The following is a 21,460-nucleotide window of genomic DNA, read 5'->3' on the forward strand; positions in this document are numbered from 1 at the left end:
AAAAAAAAGACAAAGCTCCAGTCTTGACAAGAGGGTTTGGTGTCTATAGTGTGTGCGTGAGGTGATGCACTTGTGAGATTACAACTTTACAAATAGTCTCGTTGACAACACATGCCCATGCTACATCAAAGAGACACGGCAACCTGTGTGTGAATGCTCATGTGTCCATGTGGAGAGTTTGCTATATACATTGACGTTGTGATAGCCTTAATGCACTTGTGAGGTTAACACATGCCCTTGTCGGTAGGCCGGACAACGCGACCTGTGTGTGAATGCACATGTGTCCATGTGGAGAGTTTGCTATATTACATTGACTTTGATAGTTTTGGGTTTTCTTGAGGCAGCTCCACCGCATGCTGGGAAGTGATTAGAATGGCAACGGCAACTGCAGCATTGGGAGCCAGCAGGCTCACTCGGATAACCTCAGATGCCCGCTTCCACGTATCCTTCACAATACGGCGCTCTCCACTGCTCTTGAGCTCGCCTCTTCACCTCGGCTCCTCCAACCGGCTCTGCTTCTACCCCTTCCCTCGCTGCTCTGCTCTAGCCTCTCACGCCCACAGCGGCTCTGACAGTAGATTTGCCTCATTGGAGTCTGCATCCGTCTCTCCTCCCCTTCCAACACCTCCAAGCCATGTCTCTCTCTCATCAGTACGTGGCCTTCTCCTTCAAGGTTTTTAAAATGTAACATAACGTATTGATAAGGCTTGTACAACGACGATATTAAGTGTTTGTTTGCGTGATTGTATGTATGCATGTGTAGATAGATGGACAGATAGGTGGATAGACGGATGAATTTATATAGACGTGTGTGTAACAGATACATCGGCTCCACACGTATATCTATCTATGTAAATATGAATATAATTATATATCAATCCATCCAACTGATGATTTACCCCCTCTCTCTTTCTCTATCAATCTATCCAACCGATGATCTCATCTCTCTGTCTCTCTACACACACACACACACACACACACATTTTTCTTTAGTGGAATCATAAGTATATTAGATTTACAAGTTGACTATCCAAAGTAGATAGTCCCAAAGTACATCAACTGAAGATGTTAATATAAGACATATATACATCATGATCTATTTGGTCAACCTGCATGCAATCGAAGAAAGATTGATGCAGGGAGTACCGAAAAAAAGAAAAAGCAGAAAAAACCGCATCACCGAAAACTGCATGGTTGCGGACTTTCCATAGTGTCCATAAAGCCCAATAGCGCACCCATGAGAAGAAAAGAGAGAACTCTGGTCTGGGCAAATGAAGACCAAATAGCCAGAAAAACTTTCCAAATATCATATTTGGAAATCTAGCCCGCAGAAGCTGGATGAGAGGAAGAAAAAACTGACGAGAAGAAGGACAGCTCTAAAAAATATGAATGACTGTCTCCCTGGAAGCAGAGCATCTATGGCAAGTGGATGAGGATATATGTCTGCGTGCCAGAAACTGTCCTGAGGGAATAACAGCCAAAAGAACACGCCATAAAAAGAGTTGTGGTCGAAGAGGAAGCTGCGACTGCCATTTTTCCACCACCAAGATGACCGATGCATATGCCAGAAGAGATTTGCCCGTTCAGAAACCCAAGGCAATGGCAACAAATGTTTATACAGACCAGCAACTGTAATATCAGATAGCCTCAAGGGATGGCATGAAGAATCAAAAGAGGAGATAGTCCAATCCTGCAGGCGATCTCGAATTTCCAACAGTGGAATCGGCAAAAAAGGTTGAAGCATCTGAATTATATCACGCCAAAGACGACGATAATGAGGTCCCAAGCCATAATGTGCAGCAGCCTGTGGAAAAGAAAGAGGGGAGCCATCAGGATGGATGACATCTCCCACAGAGGTAACACCCTTTGAGTGGAGAAAATATGAACGCCGGGGTTCTTGCACCGCCAGGGAAACTGAAAATGCTTTGGACCAGTGGATGCTCTCAGCACGGAGAGAGTTGCCTTGTAAGGAGCCGCGACCCTTCCATTTTAAATTTGAAAGGACAAGCTTCCAATCAGCAAGTAAGCCAGAAATGAGAGGACAGTCCTTAATTTTGCGAGTAATGTAACCAAGAATAAAATCCCAATGAGTAGGTTGCCAATGGCCAAAAGCCGAACTTGTCAGATGAAGTAACAAATGACGGATCATCGCTGTCCAAGGCTGAGTGCCTTCCAGAAATTGAAGCATCAGTTTTCCTCTGTGGGCAAGAATATGCACCTGCAAATTAAGGATATTTAAGCCTCCATGCATTTTAGGGGTGCACAAACGATTTGCCGAAAGCAAACGTACACTCTTTTTCCCCTGCCTCGACCTCCAGAATATCTCAAGGATGGTGGACATAAATAATTTCAGCTCCCCCTTAGAAAACCTGATGAGAGGAAGGTAGAACTGAATATAGGCAACCAAGATGGATTGGAGAATCCGTAAACGAACATGCAATGGCCATGTTGCAAGTTTCCGGTGTTCCGGCTTTTTCTTGAGCTTTGCCAAGACCCAATCTGTTTGTTGACGGCGAGTGACTGACCATCCCAAAGGATATCCCAAATGCCGAATTAAATGAGTGGAGTGAACTATTTCTCTTGGCCATAGCAAATTATGCCACTGTTTTGAATGCAGAGGCAACAATTTAGATTTCTGAAAATTGATTTCTAGGCCAGCCGCAAGGGCAAACAAAGAAAGAGCCTGCATCAAAGTAGAGAGATCTTGATGTGTGTTGCGAGGAAGAAAAAAAGAATCGTCAGCATATGCCTGAGCAACCAACTGACGTCTATTCTGAATGTCCAATCCATGAAGACTGCCAGTATCAACCAAATGATCTATATAAAGAAGCATGGGATGCGTCGCTATAGCATACAAAAGAGCACTTAAAGGGCATCCCTGCCTAACTGAACGATGCAAAGTCCATGATTCTGAGAGATCTCCTGACAATATACAAGCCGCCTGGCTATCAGCATAAAGCCAGTAAATGATATTCTGCATTTTTTCTCCAAATCCCAGAGCACGCATGGTTTCTTGAATGAAACCCCATTTAATAGTATCAAAAGCCTTAGCAATATCCACTTGCAATAATAAGACATCCTGCTGCGTGTATTTGGCATATTCAATGCCAATATAAGCATTTGCAATGTTATCTGTAATGTGCCTGCGAGGAATAAATCCATCCTGTGCAGAATGGAGTCCATCATTCAAGCAACCCTTAATGCGATTGACAACCATTTTACTGATAATCTTGTATATCACCGGCATAAGGGTAATTGGTCTCCAATCTGCCAAAGACTGACATAAGTGTTTTTTAGGCAACAGCTTCACTAATCCTTTTTTCCAGGAAGCTGGCATTTGCCTTGTCTCCCAGGCAATGTTTACCATACGCAGCAAAGGTAATTTGAGGGTGTCCCAATATGCAAGAAAAAATTCAACTGTAAGGCCATCCCATCTTGGAGCTTTCCATCGGCCACAAGACCTGATTGCATCAGACAGTTCTTGTTCAGAGAATTTTGTTTCTAGTTGTTGCGCCTGAGTAGCAAAAAGGATGGGGGATACATGCTGTAATAACCGATGATGTGCATCACACACTTCCATGGCGTGAGAATTGTCTTCACCAAATTGAGAGGAGAAATGGGTAACACAAGTCGCAGCCAATTGTGCTCGGGTGGAGGTCCACGTGTCATCTGAAATTAAAGTGCGACATATAGATGCAGCTTGTTTTCTGGAATGTAAACTCTTGAAATTTTTTTTGGAAGAGCAGCCTTTGTCCAAAAGCGCCTGTTGTCGTGCCTCGTGCCCGTATCTCCCATTTGACAAGCTTTCGGTGATCATTTACCTGAATACAGTGACGAGCTTGACATAAAGAAGTGGTTTCAGCCAAAGTTAGGGAGCGAAGATGACTAAGCTCGATTAACGATTGGCATGTTTGCTTAGCATAAGCAACAGTCTGTCTCCAACCTTCCAGATACTGTTTACCATAATCACGGATGACTGATTGCATGCGAGCAATAAAAGCTGTCCATGCATAATCCAAGTCAATGAAAGATTGAGGAAAGAGTGGCTGACAGGCCTCAAGTATCAGTGCTTTGAATGCATCATGCTCCAAGTAACTATTATTGATGATAAGCAACCTTCGAAGTGGCAATCTGTCATCAGGCATGTCGTGCAGATGAACTCTGAGCCATAAGGGTACATGATCTGAATATGTAAATGTATAATCCACCCACAATTTGGTCGAGAGAGTATCATAATGAAACGGATCAAGCTGATACCATCGATCCAGGCGAGCTTTGTAAGTGGATTGTGCATTATGTTGGAAGGTATACCCAGGCATCAAGGGCTGAGATTCTTTCCAAAGATCAATCAGATTAAGCGTTGCTACAAAATCTGCCCACGAAGACGTCTCAGTAGCAAGCATATGTGTACGACCGGATGTATTATCACCAAGTTGAGGGGCATTATTGAAATCTCCACATATGAATGCTTTCTGTCTCCAAGGGTACAATTTCATTTGTTGCCATATCTGTCCTCTAGCCTGAGAGGATTGAGGTGCATATATTGATGCAAATTCAAAGATTTCACCCTGAATAAAGCACTGCATAACCATCCATCTGCCTTGGAGGTCATTAAATGCCATGACTGGCTGTAAATGATGTTTCACAAGAAAAAGTACACCCGAAAAGGCATGGTGGCCTGCATAAAAAATATCATAACCAGCATAATGGCCTTGCTGCCCAGCGTAGTGATGTTGATTGTGTTCCTGAAGAGCAACGATATCTGGCTGCATACTCTTCAAATATGCCCAAACCATCTTCCACTTTTTAGGGTCACACAAACCTTGTACATTGAGAGTCAAAACTGTGATATATGACATCATATTTATAGTGTATGTACAGTATGAACAAAAAAGTAGCTCAAGCTTGCATTTCCTCCACAGGGTCTGTACCCCGATCAGGAGGAGGAATATCTATGAGACGGGTGGCTAGCAAGCTAGCAGCCTCTTCTTCGGGAAACAGAGTACGACCTGCAGTTACAGTAGCCCAGGTGATGCCAATTCCAGAATTTTCTTCTGGGGTATGCCCACTAGAGGAGGCTTCATTCCAAGTTCTAGAAGGCAAAGGACGCCTGGGGATAATTGTCCTGCGCGGTGGCTGAGATGTTTCTTGGAGTGTCTTTTCTTTTCCTTTTGGTGAAGAAGTAGAGGGATTAGCCACAGCTACATTCATATTAGAAGAGACTGGCATTTTGCCTTTTTCTTGAGGCATAACAAGAGTCTTTAGACTTTTGTTTTTAACCCCTGAAGTACCAGGAGTGTCCTTATTCTGCATTGGGATGGGCAAGGCATCAGGCGGCATCTTATGGAGGACCAGAGGACATTGAGATGCCACATGTCCAAACTTTTTGCACTCAAAGCATGCGCCTGCAAAAAGACCCCATTTGAGTCTGAAAAAAGCACTCCATTTATGGTAACAGCATAAGATTCCGGAGTGGGCTGATCCGTGTCCCATAAAATACAGAATCGATTTGAGTTGCCATTTGGTCTAGGAGGGCATACAACCTTTCCTAGAGATGCTGCAATTTTAGGTAACAAGGAGGCCAAACATTGGGGGAAATCCACCACTTCTACCCAAACAGGACAACGATGCTTAATCAAAGCCTGATAGTCTCTGGTGGGGGACCATGGCAATACATGAACCATCTGTTGTCCATAGAAGAGAGGGGAGTGCTCTAAAAGCGTTTGCTTATGGTGCTCATCCACCATAATGACCTCAAAGAAGCCTCTTGCCACATAGTGGACTTTGCGAACAAAACAACCACCCAATGTCCGTGTCAACCGATTCCCGACATCAGCAGCAACAGGCATCCTGCCTGGAAAAAAAATAATCACAGCATGCTTCGCATATTCTCGAATGGGATCTATGATTTCATCCACATCCACTGCAAGTCCCACCATAGGAACAGGATCTTTCCAATTCTTGCGTGTATCCTGAAATCCTTCATGCATTACCTCATAGATCAGCCCAGCCTTGGGCGTTTCATGCACAGGGTCATCCTGACCTACAGCCTGCTTTTGTTTTTTATGAGCATAATATTTTGTAGGAGAAGCCATGATGAGATAATAGGCACTAGGTAAAGTCGGTGCAGAAAGGCAATATCAGGACAGCTGGACAGAGAATCGAGGGCGCTGCAGAGGCACCAGCGAACAGTCGCAGTGGACCCACGAGCAGGGACGGGCACTCCAGAAGCAGAATCCGGCGACCAAAATGCAGAACTGGGCAATTGGGATAATGGCGAGGCAGTCTGCTGACCAATTTCGGCGACGAATTGAGGCTGCGAGGGAACCAGGTGCTCACGGGAGCTGCTGTACCACCCCCCCCCCCCACACACACACACACACACACACACACGAGCAGTGGACAGGAGAAAACGCAGAGAGGAAGCAGTATACAAAGTAGGCAGCAGATTCTGCAGAGAGTTCAGAAGCGGCACACACACACACACACACACACACACACATACATATACATATATATACACATGTATACATGCACACATGTGCATATATGAACATGTATATACATGAGCATATATGCACATGTATATATATATACATGTATATAACAACATGTAGATTACATGTATACATGTGCATGTGCATTTGCATATATGCTCTCACACACACATACACACACACATTTTTTTTTTGGGGTGAAAACATTGTTCATATTTATATTACAGAGAGAAGCCCTAGTACAAGGCTTCTCTTAAGATTGTACATCTACTAGCAATGGAAAAACACATCATACTGCTACTGGTCAATTTGGTGTAAACTCCAACTATCACACACACACACACACACTTTTTTTATAGTGAAACCATTGTTTCATTAAGGAAAACATGTATACATTCATGGCTGCCCCAAAGAGGGGTAGCTACTTCTCAATTCAAAATAGTGGGAAAACACTTCCAGCTGTTGGAAGGAAAGGCCTTTGATTTCATGAGAATCTTGGACGGATTGTAAAAGGGCTCTCTGAAAGTAAGCAAAGAGCTGAACAAAATCTATAGAGAAAAGAAGTTGATTCCGAGCATGGTAGATAGTCCGAAATGCCTAGAATCCAGTCCAGTCAAGGAAGTTTGTATAATTTGGTAGCAAAGGAGAAAGGCAACCAAAAAGCGAGAACATTCATTTGAAATGCCTCTAGAAAATGACCTCGAAGATCTACATACAAATCGTCTTGAAAATCCCGAGACTGAGAGCAATACCAAAGAAGGTGAGGCACTGTCTTTGTAGGATGGGAGCTCCGCTTGTAAGAAGCAGTGGCAATATGCCTTCCTATCATAAGAGATCCCAGCTAGGAATACCCCAACCAGACATCTCCATGGAAACAGTAGTTGCTTGAGGGGCAATCCACTCTTCCAAATTCTTTTTCAATGCAGCTTTCCACCAAGCAAGAGATTTTAACATATGCCAAAGGCGATTTGCATGATCCTTATCCATGGAGGTGATAAGAGTAATCTGTAAGCCTTGGCCGTAGACAAATGGGCAGAAGGCATTGGAGTATATCTTGGAAGTTGCCTATCAAAACACCAATCTTGAAGTCTCTTTTCTCAAGCATTGGGACTGGTTGAAATGGTTGCATCATTTTTGAAATGACTCTCCAGATTGGCCTGTGATGCATCCCTAAGTTACATTGCTTGATTGCACGTGGAAAAGTGAAAACATAACCACTTTCATCCATGATATTGCGTATGTGATGAATCCCCAATGTAGATAAATTGTATGCCTTTCTTGGTGAGACAAAGCGGGCAACAACAGGGAGTTACCCTGATTGGAGGCCTACCAGACCATTGTAAATGACATAGTATAGCTTGCCAATCTCGAATGAGAGAAGTCGAATATGGAGAGCCTAGAATACGACCATGGAAATGTCCAAAGACTATATCATCATAATTGATAATCCAATGTCTATATGCATCTGTTCGCATTTTAGTGCACATAGTTGGCAGCATGCGTGCCCATGGCTTGACTTGCTCTATAAATGCAGATAGAAGAGTGGTCTTCCTCGCCAGTATAAGAATATTAAGGACATTGAGTCCACCATCCATTTTAGGCGAACATATAAGCTCTTGCCTTAGCAAACGTAACCTTTTTCTATCGGCTTTGGTTTTCCATAGGCATTCCATTGCTTTAAACATGAAATTGTCAATCTATTTGCGCGACCAAGGTAGGAGTGGAAGATAAAACTGGACATATGCCATTATTATTGATTGCACTATGGGTAGTCGCACATGTAGAGGCCATGCAGATTATTTTCAATATTCTATTTTAGAGTGCAATTCGGCCATCACCCATTGAGTCTCATTCTTCAAAGACAACTCCCAACCAATGGGATGACCCAGATGCCTGACTATCTCATTAGGTGGCAGGATCCGACCCGGCCACAAAAGCTGATGCCAATCATAATTTTTCAAAGGAAGCAACTTTGATTTTTGAAAACTTACATGTAATCTTGCAGCCAAACCAGAGGGAGAATGCTTTCATGTGAGTCCTTACGTCAGCCTATGTATTCTTGGAAAAAAGAAAGATATGTCTGCGCCACAAATTGCGCACCATCCACCATGGAGAGACCATGGAGCTCCGCTCATCTTGTGTCAGTTTGTCCATGTAAAGGAGCATTGGGTGAGTCACGATGGCATACAATAGTGCAGTAAGCGGACAACCCTACTGAACAGATTTCCCAAGATACCAAGAGGCTGAAAGTTCTCCACTCAAAATGCATTTAGTTGTTTCCTTTTGGTAAAGCCAAAAGATGACATTTTTCATTCTAGGCCTAAAGTCCATTCTATCTATTACTCGGGCTATAAAGTCCTAGTGCACTGTATCAGAGGCCTTGGCTATGTCCACCTGCATGATGAGAACATCTTGCTCCGTATACTTGGCATATTCAATGCAAATATGTGCATTTGCTATATTGTCATTGATTTGTCTTCTAGGGACAAATCCATTTTGCTCTGGATGCAAACCCGCATGTAGGACACCCTTTATTCTATTAACAAGCATCTTGGTGACCAATTTATACATGACTGGCATTAAAGAGATAGGATGCCAATCCGATATGGCTTCACATAGCTGTTTTTTGGGCAGTAATTTCAGCAAGCCTTCTTTCCATGAGCATGGCAAGTGTCCAACATTCCAGTAGTGATTCACCATAAGTAAAATTGGCAATTTCAAAATATTCCAAAACATTTGAAGGAACTCCATAGTCAAGCCATCCCAACCTGGAGACTTCCATTTGCTGACACCTTTTATGGTATTATCCAATTCTTCATCTGTTGCATGCGCTGAAGCCGTGCTGAATTGATCCACAATCCTAAGCTTGATTAAGAACATTATGCTGATTTAAACATGATTGAGACAGAGGAGAGAGAAGAAGAGAGAGAGAGAGTGGTTTTTTGGGTTTTTGTTGTATTTTATATGGTACAAAAAGGTTGCATAAATGCTTGTACGTGCTTGGGCCTTGGTCAGCCCCAAGGGGTTGACCCGTGACCCCTTCTACATAACTTTCATAGCTGAATGATGATGATGATTTGGTGGAATGGCTTGATTTATGTTGAATTTTGGCTGATGTTTATATATGATTTTGAGGTAGCTGGTCGGCAGCTAAAGGGCTGTCGGCCTGCTATCCTGGACAAATGCCGAGCATTAAATGCCCCTTTGAAAGCTGCGCTTTCCTTTACTGCTGTCCATACCTACCGCCTATGCCTAGCTACAGCCGATTGTTGCCTTGTTCCCCTGGATGGCCGCCAACAATGCTATGGAGGTTTCCGACTAGGTTTCCAAGTCCCCCATGCTGATGTGATGCTGTTAATGATGATATTGAAAATGTTGACATTAATGATGCTTATGCTACTGATTCTAGTCCTAACTGATAATTAATGAGGGATTACTGATGTTCATGCTAAGGCTAGCCATGGCATGGATGTGCACTTGACATTCCCTTCTGCTAAACTTGATGATGGGGTGGACACTTTGTCATCCTTCCTCCGTGGATTGCTATTGACTTTGACTTACTGACTTCGACTTTGACGTGCTACTTTAACTGACTTTAACTTGAACTGATATTTTTGTCCGAACACCTTCACTCTTGATCTCCACTTCCAAGTCTTACTGAAGAACTGAGCACAAGTTCAACTGTCGTCCCCATGCTTGCTTTTCTCTTGCCCTTAACATAGTGGTGGGTCACTTGCCAAAATTGATCATGCCTGTTGCTAGGCCTTTAGAATTTATCTGAGAGCTTGATGATGTATTGGTTCTAACTTCTGCGTACATACTCGGAATGCTTCCTTTGGCTTCGCCTGTTTGCAGACCACTTTATCTGCTACCCTGTTGCATCCTCTCTGTTTGGAACTGTGCACCTTCCTTGGGACTATGCTTAGTGGGCTGAGCCCGACTGCTCTGATACCAATGTTGCATGCACGGAAGCCTTGCTATATTGATCCACAATCCTAAGCTTGATTAAGAACATGATGCTGATGTAAACATGATTAAGATAGAGGAGAGAGAAGAAGAGTATTGGTTCTGCGTACATACTCGAAATGCTTCCTTTGGCTTCGCCTGTTGGCAGACCACTCTATTTGCTACCCTGTTGCATCCTTTCTGTTGGAACTGTGCACCTTCCTTGGGACTATGCTTAGTGGGCTGAGCCCAACTACTCTGATACCAATGTTGCATGCACGGAAGCCTTGCTATACTGATCCACATTCCTAAGCCTGATTAAGAACATGATGTTGATGTAAACATGATTAAGACAGAGGAGAGAGAGATTGGTGTCAAAGTTTTCTTTGTATTTTATATGGTACAAAAAGGTTGCGTAAATGCTTGTACATGCTTGGGCCTTGGTCAGCCCCAAGGGGCTGACCCTTGGCCCCTTCTACATAACTTCTACCGTTGAATGATGATGATGATTTGGTGGAATGAGTTGACTTATACTGAATTTTGGCTAATGTTTATATATGATTTTGAGGTAGCTGGTCGCCTAGCTAAAGGATTGTCGGCCTGCTGTCCTGGACAAATGCTAGGCATTAAATGCCCCTTTGAAAGCTGCGCTTTCCTTTACTGCTGTCCACACTTGCCGCCTATGCCTAGCTGCAGCTGACTGCTGCCTTTCCCCCTGGATGGCTGATGATAGTGCTATGGAGGTTGTCGACCAGGTTTCCAAGTCCCCCATGCTGATGTGATGCTGCTAATGATGATATTGATGATGTTGACACTGATGATGCTTATGCTACTGATTCTACTACTGTCCTAACTAATAATTAATCAAGGATTACTGATGTTTGTGCAAGGTTTAGACGGGTGTAACTTGGTAGAACACAATGCTAATCAATACACTTAAACACACTAAGATTTGAAGGACACTTGCTCAAATACAAGAAGTAAATTGCTGAATTGACAAGAGACACACAATGAGCCGGAACGGCAGACCCCTCCCTTGAGTAAATTGTATTACTATTGGAGAAATTCAATACATAGCTTCACGGGCATCCATTGCCAAATCCTCCATGCCAATGCATATGAAATTCAGCATTTAGAAAACAATGGTATGTCGATGTAGATCACCAAGGAGCTGCCTTGATGCCCGGCCCGACTTCAGTACCCATATTCTCTACCATTGGCTCTATGTTCTACCAAGCAAGGTAGCAACATCTTCAAGAGCACTTAGGACAAGAGAAATACTACACAGGGCGGCTAAACAAGGAGTCCTGCCCTTCTACTGAATAAGTAATGACAACACATTGTCCAATTAGCTTACCAGTCTTCATAGAAGTTGTTGCAAGCGGAAGCCTTCGCGTTGGAAGCTTTAGGAGTGTTGATATCTTCGATTTGCCGCAATCCTTCACGACAAAAGTCTTCAAGAGGATGAAGCGAACCCTGGGAAAGCTTCCCCTATGGTTCAACTTGAGAAAGGAAGGCTAAAATTAGGGTTTTCAGCAAAAAGACCAGAAATAACAGCAAAAATGAGAGCTGTTTTGCTGAATTTCAGTCATTGGGAGTGAGTAGGAGAGTGATTAGCACTTGAAAACACTCTTTTGGAAGCTTGGAAAACACCCTAGCAAGTTGGGTATGGCTATGGAGAGCTTGGAAATGGAGAGAAATGGTGGAAAAACGGAGTTTTCAGCCTCCAAAAATCCTCATGAAGAGAAAACACGAATTTTCTCTTAATAAGTAAGTGAATTGGGGTCCAATCAGGTGAAGGGACATGGGGAGATGTCCATTTATGAGTAAAAAGAGAGGATCAGGTCCTGGACATTAAGTCTTGTCCGCCTCGGGACTTCAGTGAGTGTGAACTTGGAAGCGGTCATAATTTATAAGTGACTTTTGGGCACCCAAACTTTAATGAAGTGGGAACGCACTCACTTATAAATATTGGCTAAGTCCTAAGGGCTATTTGAGCCTAGATTGGGTAATACTTATCACTTGTTCACATGCCACACAACCATGTCAGCAGATAGTTTCACACGCACGGTTCACGGCCGAGCGTCCCCTAGCCCGGAACTACACATAGGTCATGCAGGCATGAAAACAGCATGCAATTTCATTTGGAGGCATGCACATAAAGATGCTATGCAATGCAGCATTGGCATGAGCAATTTCCGTTCATGAAACCATATAAGACCAGGCGTTTCCAAGCAAGTATATGCGATACCAGACCCAGTGGAAAGCCAATCCTCCAGGCGTTTCTGGGCATGTACACAAAGGTACAAGTCCCAGCAGAAAGCCAAGTCCTCGAGATATTCCGGGCATGATAACATCAAGTCCCAACGGAATATCATATCCAACTATACAGCATGACATGTGTCAATCACATGCATAGGCACATTCCATAAGCTATGGACACCAATCCAATATGTACATAGTGTGAAAGCAAGAGTGAACCATTCGGGTGGCCAAATGGTGACATTCCTCCCCGCTTCTAAACAGTTGTCCGCAACTGAAATGCATCCAAATATGCCTGTAGTAACTGCGGGCAATCTCCAAAGAACTCTTCATCTACCCATTTAGCATCAATGGGAAGATAGTTCTTAAACTTCACAAGGTAATGCCTCACAACTTTGCCTGCAGCAAATTGGGTTCCTTGTGATATACAATCTGCTCTGGCTGCAAGATCTCCTCAAGCTCATCCACTTGTGGTGGATCCTCAATGATCATTTCACTGGGCTCCGGCCCTACATACTTGCGAAGGAGACTCACATGAAAAGCATTGTGTATGTGCCAATGACTAGGTAATGCCAATCTGAAAGCCACTTCATTGATCTTCTCGATCACTCGAAAAGGCCCATAGTACCTGGTTGCAAGCTTAGGATATGCACCCTCTTTGCCAGGCCTCTTTGTAAGTCTTGCTTTCTCAAATTTCAGCAATACCCAATCATTCTCTTTAACATCCAATTGCCTTCTATGCTTGTCGGTAGCCTTTTTATGCTTGTCTTGTGACCTTGCAATGGCTGTCCGCACTTGAGCAAAAGCAATATCCAAGTCTCTTACATACTCATCAGCTGCAAATATCTCATCCTTTTATATATGGGACTGTTTTGTCTCGCTCATTTATTTTGGGACATGATTTTGATATTGGAGACTTATTTAGTCTCGCCTATTTATTTGGGACATGGATTCTTTCAGTTATATTGGATTTATGAGACTGTTTCGTCAGGCCCACTTGATGGAACATGATTATATCTTAGATATATAGCTTGAAGCTTAAAGTTGCGGACAACTTTTCAAAAATCATCACCTTATTATCCACAGGCCAATGGTCAAGTAGAGAGTACAAACAAGATTTTTTGGAGAGTACAGGGGGATTATCTTGGAATTCAAAGGACCACACTCCTAAAATTTAGGAGAGTTGCTAGTTTTGGCCTGACTCTGATGGAAATTATATTAGCGTCATTACATCTGGAATTGAGCAGATACCAAGAGTTGCCAAAGTACCTATGACAAATGGGCTACTAGTTGGGATATTTTTAGAGGTAAAGATTATGGGAGAACCTATCTGTTAGATTGGGACATGTGGCAAGAAAGTGGATCAAAGTGAGACAAGTGGCCTCACACTTGTCACTTCAGCTATTGTGTGGCTCTCCACTTGTCATTATAGCCTTCTCTTGCTATTTTAGCTCATAGGAGGCCTAAATCTATAAATTGGAGTCCTCTCTCTTCATTTGGAGGAGGCTCTCTTGCTGCACACTAGCCTCTACCACCGTTACAGGTTGCCCTAATGATGGCTACTCTCTTTCTCTCTCTTGAAGGTTGCCCATGAAGAATACCGGCTGTTGGGGACTGTTTTGGAGGCTTCCATCGCGAAGAAATACTAAAGGCAAGGGTATTTAATCATTTTCTTATGATTTCTAGCCACTATACTTGTTGTACCAGTCCTTGTACTTGCTGTACCTGTTGTACCAGCCATTGTATGGGTTGTACAAGCCAGTGGACCTATTGTACCAAAATTTATACTCGTACCTATCGTACCAGCCACTGTACTTGTTGCACCAGCCATTGTACCTACTGTACCAGAATGTGTACCTATTGTACCAAAATTTATACATGTTGTACCAGCCACTGTATTTGTTGTACCAACCATTGTACTTGTTATACTAGCCACTGTACCGGCTGTACCAGCCATTGTACCTACTGTACTAGCCATTTATTTGTTGTGTCAGCTGAATGGAGAGTTGTACTTGCTGTACCAACTCTCTATTGCATGAAGACCCGTGGTTTTTGGGGAAGAATTAGTACCGACATGGAGGTATATGCATTATATTGTTGGCTTGGCATTTCTACAGCCTGTGTTTCAGCTTGGTTGCCTCGTGTTGGGCTGTGTTATGGCATTTGTATATGGATAATGTGGCATCTCCTGTGGGGAGAGTAAGGCCCTCAAAGCTTGTACATGATATTATTCTCCATTTTTCAACATTTATGGATGTTTGGTCCAGCTTTTATGTTTTATTCATAGTGATGATGGATATGTGTTAAGGCTGTAGCCATGTTTAAATGTTTTAATATGCATTGATGGTATCAACAAGTGTGTCAAAGGCCCTAGTACCCCGGGCACATCGCGAGTCACAGAACGTGTCCTTGTGTCTACGGAGATCAAGCAGGAAGAGGCCTAGGCAACGCTGGTCCCGAAGTCAATGATCCTAGAGAGTGGACCAAATCCCTCACGAAATAGACAGTGAAACCTCCCGCGGATCTCATAGTATACTGGGCACCGACATATGTAATGCTCCTCTATCTCAACCTGTGTGTGGCATAATCGATAGATCCTCTCTTCTCTGGGTCTATGTATGAGCTTCCCGGCTCTGAAGATGCACTCAGCTCTACCTGTCTCCACTTTGAGGCGGTGGGATGAAACCCGTATCTGGCCAATCGCAATCCGCATGGCATGGGACATGTGAACAATCAAGTAGCCCGACTGCTGGATGAATCCATCCTCAATGAGTGTGAGGAAGTGATCTTTGTAGAGGTGCATCTTCGTGGGGAGCTCCGAAGGTGTGATCCATGTGCAATGGGTGTAGAGGCTGAGAAGATCTAACCGGATAACCCGGTTGGTATCCTCGTGAGAGAGCTGGAGAAAAGGGGAGTCCAAATTGTACTGAAGGGGGGGTAGGCGGTCCATGCGGAGTCCATATATTGAGAACCAAGTGGAAACTAGTGCATACCATACTCCAGAGTCGCCCTCAAGTGCTACCTGTCTTAAGGACTCCGGGGGGGTAGGCGATCCATGCGGAGCCCATATATTGAGAACCAAGTGGAAACTAGTGCATACCATACTCCAGAGTGGCCCTCAAGTGCTAGCTGTCTTGAGGACGCTAGGGCAAGCCTCGGGTACCTGTGGGGATCCATGTGACTGATGTGATGGAGGTATGTGACTGTCTGGAAGAGTGCATCCACTACCATTGGGGCTGCAACAAACTCTACCTAGATAATCTGGTGTGGAACTGATGGTTTGCTGCGGATCATACGTGAGAACATCATGACCTGGGGCCTCTCAACTCGCTGCCAATCCTCATCGGATAAATCTGCCCCCCAGAAGGCTGCTCCATACATCAAGGTTGGTGTAACGAGAGAGAGGGAGAGAAAGAGAGAGAGAAAGAAAGAAAGAAAGAAAGATTTATTAACGTCTTCCAAAAGACCGAACTCGGTCTATGAGACAAATCAGTGTACCTGTGTGGGGTATCCTCTGTCATCCCAACAAAATGAAAAAGTACTGAACTAAAAAAAAAAGCTGAATCTGGGTGTGCAATAAGTACAATGAGTGGGGGGGAGGGGATGGAGCTCTACTACTAGGAGAATGCAAAGCTATATGCATGGAGTATACAATCATGATATGCAACCTAGCTAGCTCCATCCTGTACCATACTGGGGGTATAAAATGGTAAACATCAATGAAGGGGGTGTCCACAGCTCCCCGAAGAACATGCCTGGGTCTGCTCTGAAGCGAGCCAGTCGCTCTGCACCCTCTCTGTGAAACTGAGCTCTGATCTCTGTCATCTCTCTCTGGTATAGGCGTGGTGTCCGAAAGCCAGGTGTCCTCTGTCTCATGTGGGCTCTGAGTGTCTCTGCTCTCTGGAGAGTAATTCCTTGCTGTGTAGGGGTTGGGAGTGGGATGGATCTTTGAAAAAATGTAGTAATCTATGTCTGTCGTCCCCCCTCTGGAGCTGTTTGAGCCTGTAATGACGTCTCTTTGTGATGCTGTATGTCAGAATGAATCTCCCATGTATGCGCTGGTCTGCTGCCTCAAAGATCTGGCGTAGGGAGTGTGGCTCTCTGAATAAAATGGGATATCTCTCTCTGATGGCTGTATATGCTCTGCATCTGCATACATAATGCTCCTCACTCTCCACCTCCTCTCTGCACAATTTGCATACCCTCTTCTCTCGGGGGATCCGTGCTGCTCTGCCCAGTGCCAGTCTCTATCTCCAATCGATGTGATGAGACTCTAAGCTGACCAATAGCCACTCGAGAGCGGTGTGGTAAAAAGCCCTCCATGTATCTAGGCCTCTCTATAAATCCATCATCAGTGATACTCATAAAGTGATCTCTGTAGTATAGCATCTTTGGTGGAAGAGGCCGTGCAGGCGATATCCATGTCTCTCTTGTATAGAGCTGCCATAGGTCCTGTCTCAATACTCTGTTCCTCTCACTATGAGAGAGACGGATATGTGGTGCATCCCTGTCATACTGGAATGGTGGTAGATGATCCATGTCTAGGCCATGCTGTGAGAACCAATGTGTGACCTGTGCATACCATGATCCTCTGTCTCCTGCCTCAGCCAACTGTCTAGATGCCTCAAAAGCTCTGTATGACAATTTGTCCTGTGGCATCTCTCTGAATTTGTCTAGCAGGCATATAGTCTGGAATATGGCCTCTACCATCATAGGAGGCGCAGCAAACTCTGCTCGGATAATGTCATGAGGTACTGACGGTTTGTTGTGCATCATGTGTGCCATCATGAGGGCCTGTGGTCTCTCTATCTGTGTCCACCAATGGGTAGCAAGGCCTGGCGCCCATACCGCTGCTCCATACATCAGTGCCGGTGTGACTAATGTGTCAAATAGCCACCCCTTCGTCCGAGGCTCCTGAAAATGCGCCTGGTGGCACTGTCTCTCTAGCATAGCCAATGCTGCATATCCCTGTGTCAATCTAGCTCTGGCTGCTGAACCCATGGTGAAGTGCATGGCTGCTGCAGAGAAGGTAACCCCGAAGTACACGTATGATGTCACCACCTCCACCTGGCGTCATGCGAGAGTGAATGTCAGCTGACTCTTGCCCTGTCTCGATGTATGAAAGACCATAACCTTGGTTTTCCCAAGGTTTACAGTAAGACCCCTCTGTGTGCAGAAATCATCGAGTGCATGTAGATGCTGCTGTAGACCTCCTGGAGACTTAGACACTAATACAATATCATCAGCATAAAGCATAATATGTACTGAGGTACCTGCTAGATCAACTCCATATCCGCCTCCCCGTGTAATGAAGTCAGCCACCTCATCAATGTATAACCCAAATAGCATGGGGGAAATTGGGCATCCTTGCTTCACACCAATGGTGCTAGCAATAGTCTCGGACATACCTCCTGGGCATCTGACTCGCCCAAAAACCTGCTCATATAATGCATAGATGCCCCATGTCATATCTGCTGGTATGCTAAGAGACTACAGGCGCTGAAAAAGCCTCTCTCGTGGTACTGTGTCAAATGCCTTGCGGAAATCCACAAAGCAGCAATAGAGCTTTCTCTTCCTCACTCTGGCTTGATCAATCATACATCTCAAAGTGAATACATGGTCACTGGTAGAGAAAGCTCTCCTGAAGCTTGCCTGCCCGTGATCAGCGTAAACGTGCTCGCTCAGCATATAAGCTAAGCTCTTGCTCCAACACTGCACCATAGAGTTTGGCCAACACGTGGCCAACCATAATCGTCCTGTAGTTGCTCGGATTGAGCATATCCCCTGTTTTGTGGATCGGCACAATGGTGTGCATCGTCCACTCCGCATGCAAACCCTCTGCTAGTGCCCTGTTAAACAGGTGTGCAAGAAAAGGAGCCAAAGAATCTACTGCATATATGAGATGCTCACCCTGTAGGCCCATATGGTTGCGGCCCATCCATGCTGTAGGCCGCGGATAGGTTCCTTTACCATCGAGTGGGTAAAGAAGCTAGCTGTGGTAGGTCGAGGCTCCTGTGGCTGAGGTATAGGTATAGGTGGCTGCTGTGTGGCGTGGTATAGGCCCTCTGCATATGTGTGCCATGTTTGTGGGTCTGCAATGGGTGTCGGTGTCCGGGGCTCTCTGAAGTGCCGCCATGAGATAGGGCCATCTCTACTCATGAAGAAATGGAAGATCTCTAGCTCTTGTATCTCTGCGAAGGCCCACCTTTTGCGGTGAGTAAGTCTCCTCATCTCTCTCCTCGACTCCTGCTCTGTGATGGCTCCCAAGGCTCTCCGTATGCGGAGCCGTGAGTATAGGGCTCTGCACTCGTCATCATACCATCTGTTCTGGGGCATAGTCCCAGATCTCGCAGGCTCTCCTGAGTGGACACGATGTGGGAAGCTCTGTAATGCAGCTATGTGTAGGAGTGATGCTAGTTGGGCTGTAATGGTATCCATAGGTGCCAGGGGATCCATGAGTAGGAGCCCATCCTCTACTCTGCCAGTGTATATGTCTTCCATGTCATGTGTGAAGTAGATGGTAGTGTGTGGCGTCGGTATGTGGGGGGCTGGTGATACCGGTGATCCGGCGCTAGTGAAAATGCCAAGTATGTATGATCTGCCCCAATAGGACGAGGTGGGATGGAGAATGAGGTGACAAGCTGTGATGCCTCCAAAGACCCCATAATGTAGTCTACCACTGTGCCTCCGGTTCGTGTATGACCCCCATGTGGGAAGCATGTCAGCCCTCCTGATCCTGGCCACTGTAGCATCCCGTTATAAATAACGAGACGATGCCTGGCTCCCAATTGTAGTAAGTGGTCCCCATACTGTCCTCTGTCTGGTCCAATGTCCTCTGATGCCCAACTAGCCCCTATCTCCTCTGGATCCACAGGGTGGAGGATCTCCATGTCATCATAGTCATACACCTCACAGTGTCTGCTCTGTGTGTGGGCATTGAAGTCGACTTCTAAGAGAGTGATTGTTCCACCATTTGTAGAGCAGTGAGCACAAACTTACCAACTCCTTTCATTGGATATAAGGAGTTATTTGCACATGTGATTGTGCCTCCTTGCGGAGCAAACTCAAGGGAGGAAAGCAAAGCATGTTGAGAAGTAGTGTGCTTGCACCACTATCAAAATACTAACCATGCCATCTGTCACTGACATGCATACATCATATGGACATAAGGGTCATAAACTACAGTGCACAACGAATGCTCAATCATCCTGTGCATAGAACATTGACTCCTTTCCAGCCCTTAGTACTAATGCATCAACCACAACCATGTCTGACTCTTTTCTTCTTCTCCTTCTCCAACCTTTTTTACATTCATTTATATAATGGCCTAGATTTTGATAATAGTTGCATTTTCCTTTCTTCTTAGGCTTATCACCCCCCTTCTCGACATCCTTATACAAGAAGACTATGTTGATTATGCTTTTGGCTTATAGTCACCTTTAACTTTTTGACTAGTAGTTGAAGGGAGCTAAAGAAGCTCAGCTGAAACAGTTAGGGTTTCATGTGGGAGACACACACAGAGAAGAAGGGAGAGAGAGAGAGACGTGTGGGGATAAGTCAACGCACAAAGTATGAGTGTGTGACTCCCCTATCACACATGTATATTTGCTCTAGTGCACATAGTGCACTTAGTACATTAAAAGTACTAAGTGTACTATGTACTATAAAACTTATGGGCTTGTACACACTATAAGGGTGGGCATAATGCCTTTACCCCAACAACCTCCCACTTAAAGGCAATGTGGCCTTAAGTGAAGGAAAAGAAAAAATCAGCATGTACATGATAATATACAAGGCCATATCAAGGCTGAAACTGGCCTCATCCAATGCCCATCAAGTGTCTGCAATGAGCAAACCGCTCTGGAGGCAAACTCTTTGTCAACAGATCAGCCGGGTTGTCATCCGTATGAATCTTGACAAGCTGAATCAGCTTGTTCTCTATCACCTCTCTGATGAAGTGATACTTCACATCCACATGCTTCGTCTTTGCATGAAAGACAGGGTTCTTTGCCAACTGGATGGCACTCTGGCTGTCACAATGCAACAATGGAATATCCCGTGTATAACCCAAATCAACCACTAACCGAGATAGCCATAATGCCTCCTTGCAAGCCTCTGTGGCTGCAATATACTCGGCCTCTGTAGTAGATAAGGCAGTGCACTTCTGCATCCTGGATATCCATGACACAGCACCTCCTGTGAATGTAAACACATAACCGGTAGTAGACTTCCGGTTATCTGGATGACCGGCATAATCCGAATCCGTGTAACCATGCACTAATGCATCATGTTTGCCAAAGCAGATGCACATATCCTGTGTGCCCTTCAGGTATCTCATGACACCTTTCATTGCTTCCCAATGCTTCTTGCCAGGGTTGGCCATGTATCTAGTAACCACTCCCACTGCAAATGCAATGTCCGGCCTGGTAGCAACAATGGCATACATGAGACTACCACAAGCTGAAGCATATGGAATCTTGGCCATATCAGCTCTGTCACTATCCATATCAGCTCTGTCACTATCCGACTGTGGGCTGTCCATAGCACTGAGTTTCACATATGGAGGCAAAGGAGTACTAGTCTTCTTCCCCCCTTCCATATTGAACCTCTGCAAAACTTTGCCAATGTATTCCTTTTGAGACAAATACAACACATGCTGATTTCTGTCCCGAAGTATCCGCATACCCAAAATGTGATTTGCATCACCCAAATCCTTCATATCAAAGGTCTGATGCAGCCTCTTCTTCAAGGCATCC

The 21,460-nt window shown here is 44.7% G+C and overlaps 1 protein-coding gene across 4 annotated transcripts in view; it reads left to right on the plus strand.

The window, feature by feature from the left end:
• Positions 1–339: 339 nt before the first annotated feature.
• The window catches only part of LOC147619252 (ABC transporter B family member 25, mitochondrial-like), a 71,758-nt gene continuing 50,637 nt past the window's right edge, over positions 340–21,460 (plus strand). For all 4 annotated transcript variants that reach the window (XR_015261831.1, XR_015261832.1, XM_086772915.1 and 1 more), the window contains exon 1: positions 340–651. Coding sequence is in view for 2 of the 4 variants with exons in the window: in XM_086772915.1 (XP_086629041.1) it covers positions 373–651 (279 nt within the window). In the remaining 2 variants the exon portion in view is untranslated. The remainder of the gene's footprint in view (positions 652–21,460) is intronic.

The sequence above is a fragment of the Cibotium barometz genome, chromosome 33 (genome assembly GCF_041138505.1).
Source record: "Cibotium barometz isolate CiBa-2024 chromosome 33, ASM4113850v1, whole genome shotgun sequence".
NCBI classification, from domain to species: domain Eukaryota; kingdom Viridiplantae; phylum Streptophyta; class Polypodiopsida; order Cyatheales; family Cibotiaceae; genus Cibotium; species Cibotium barometz.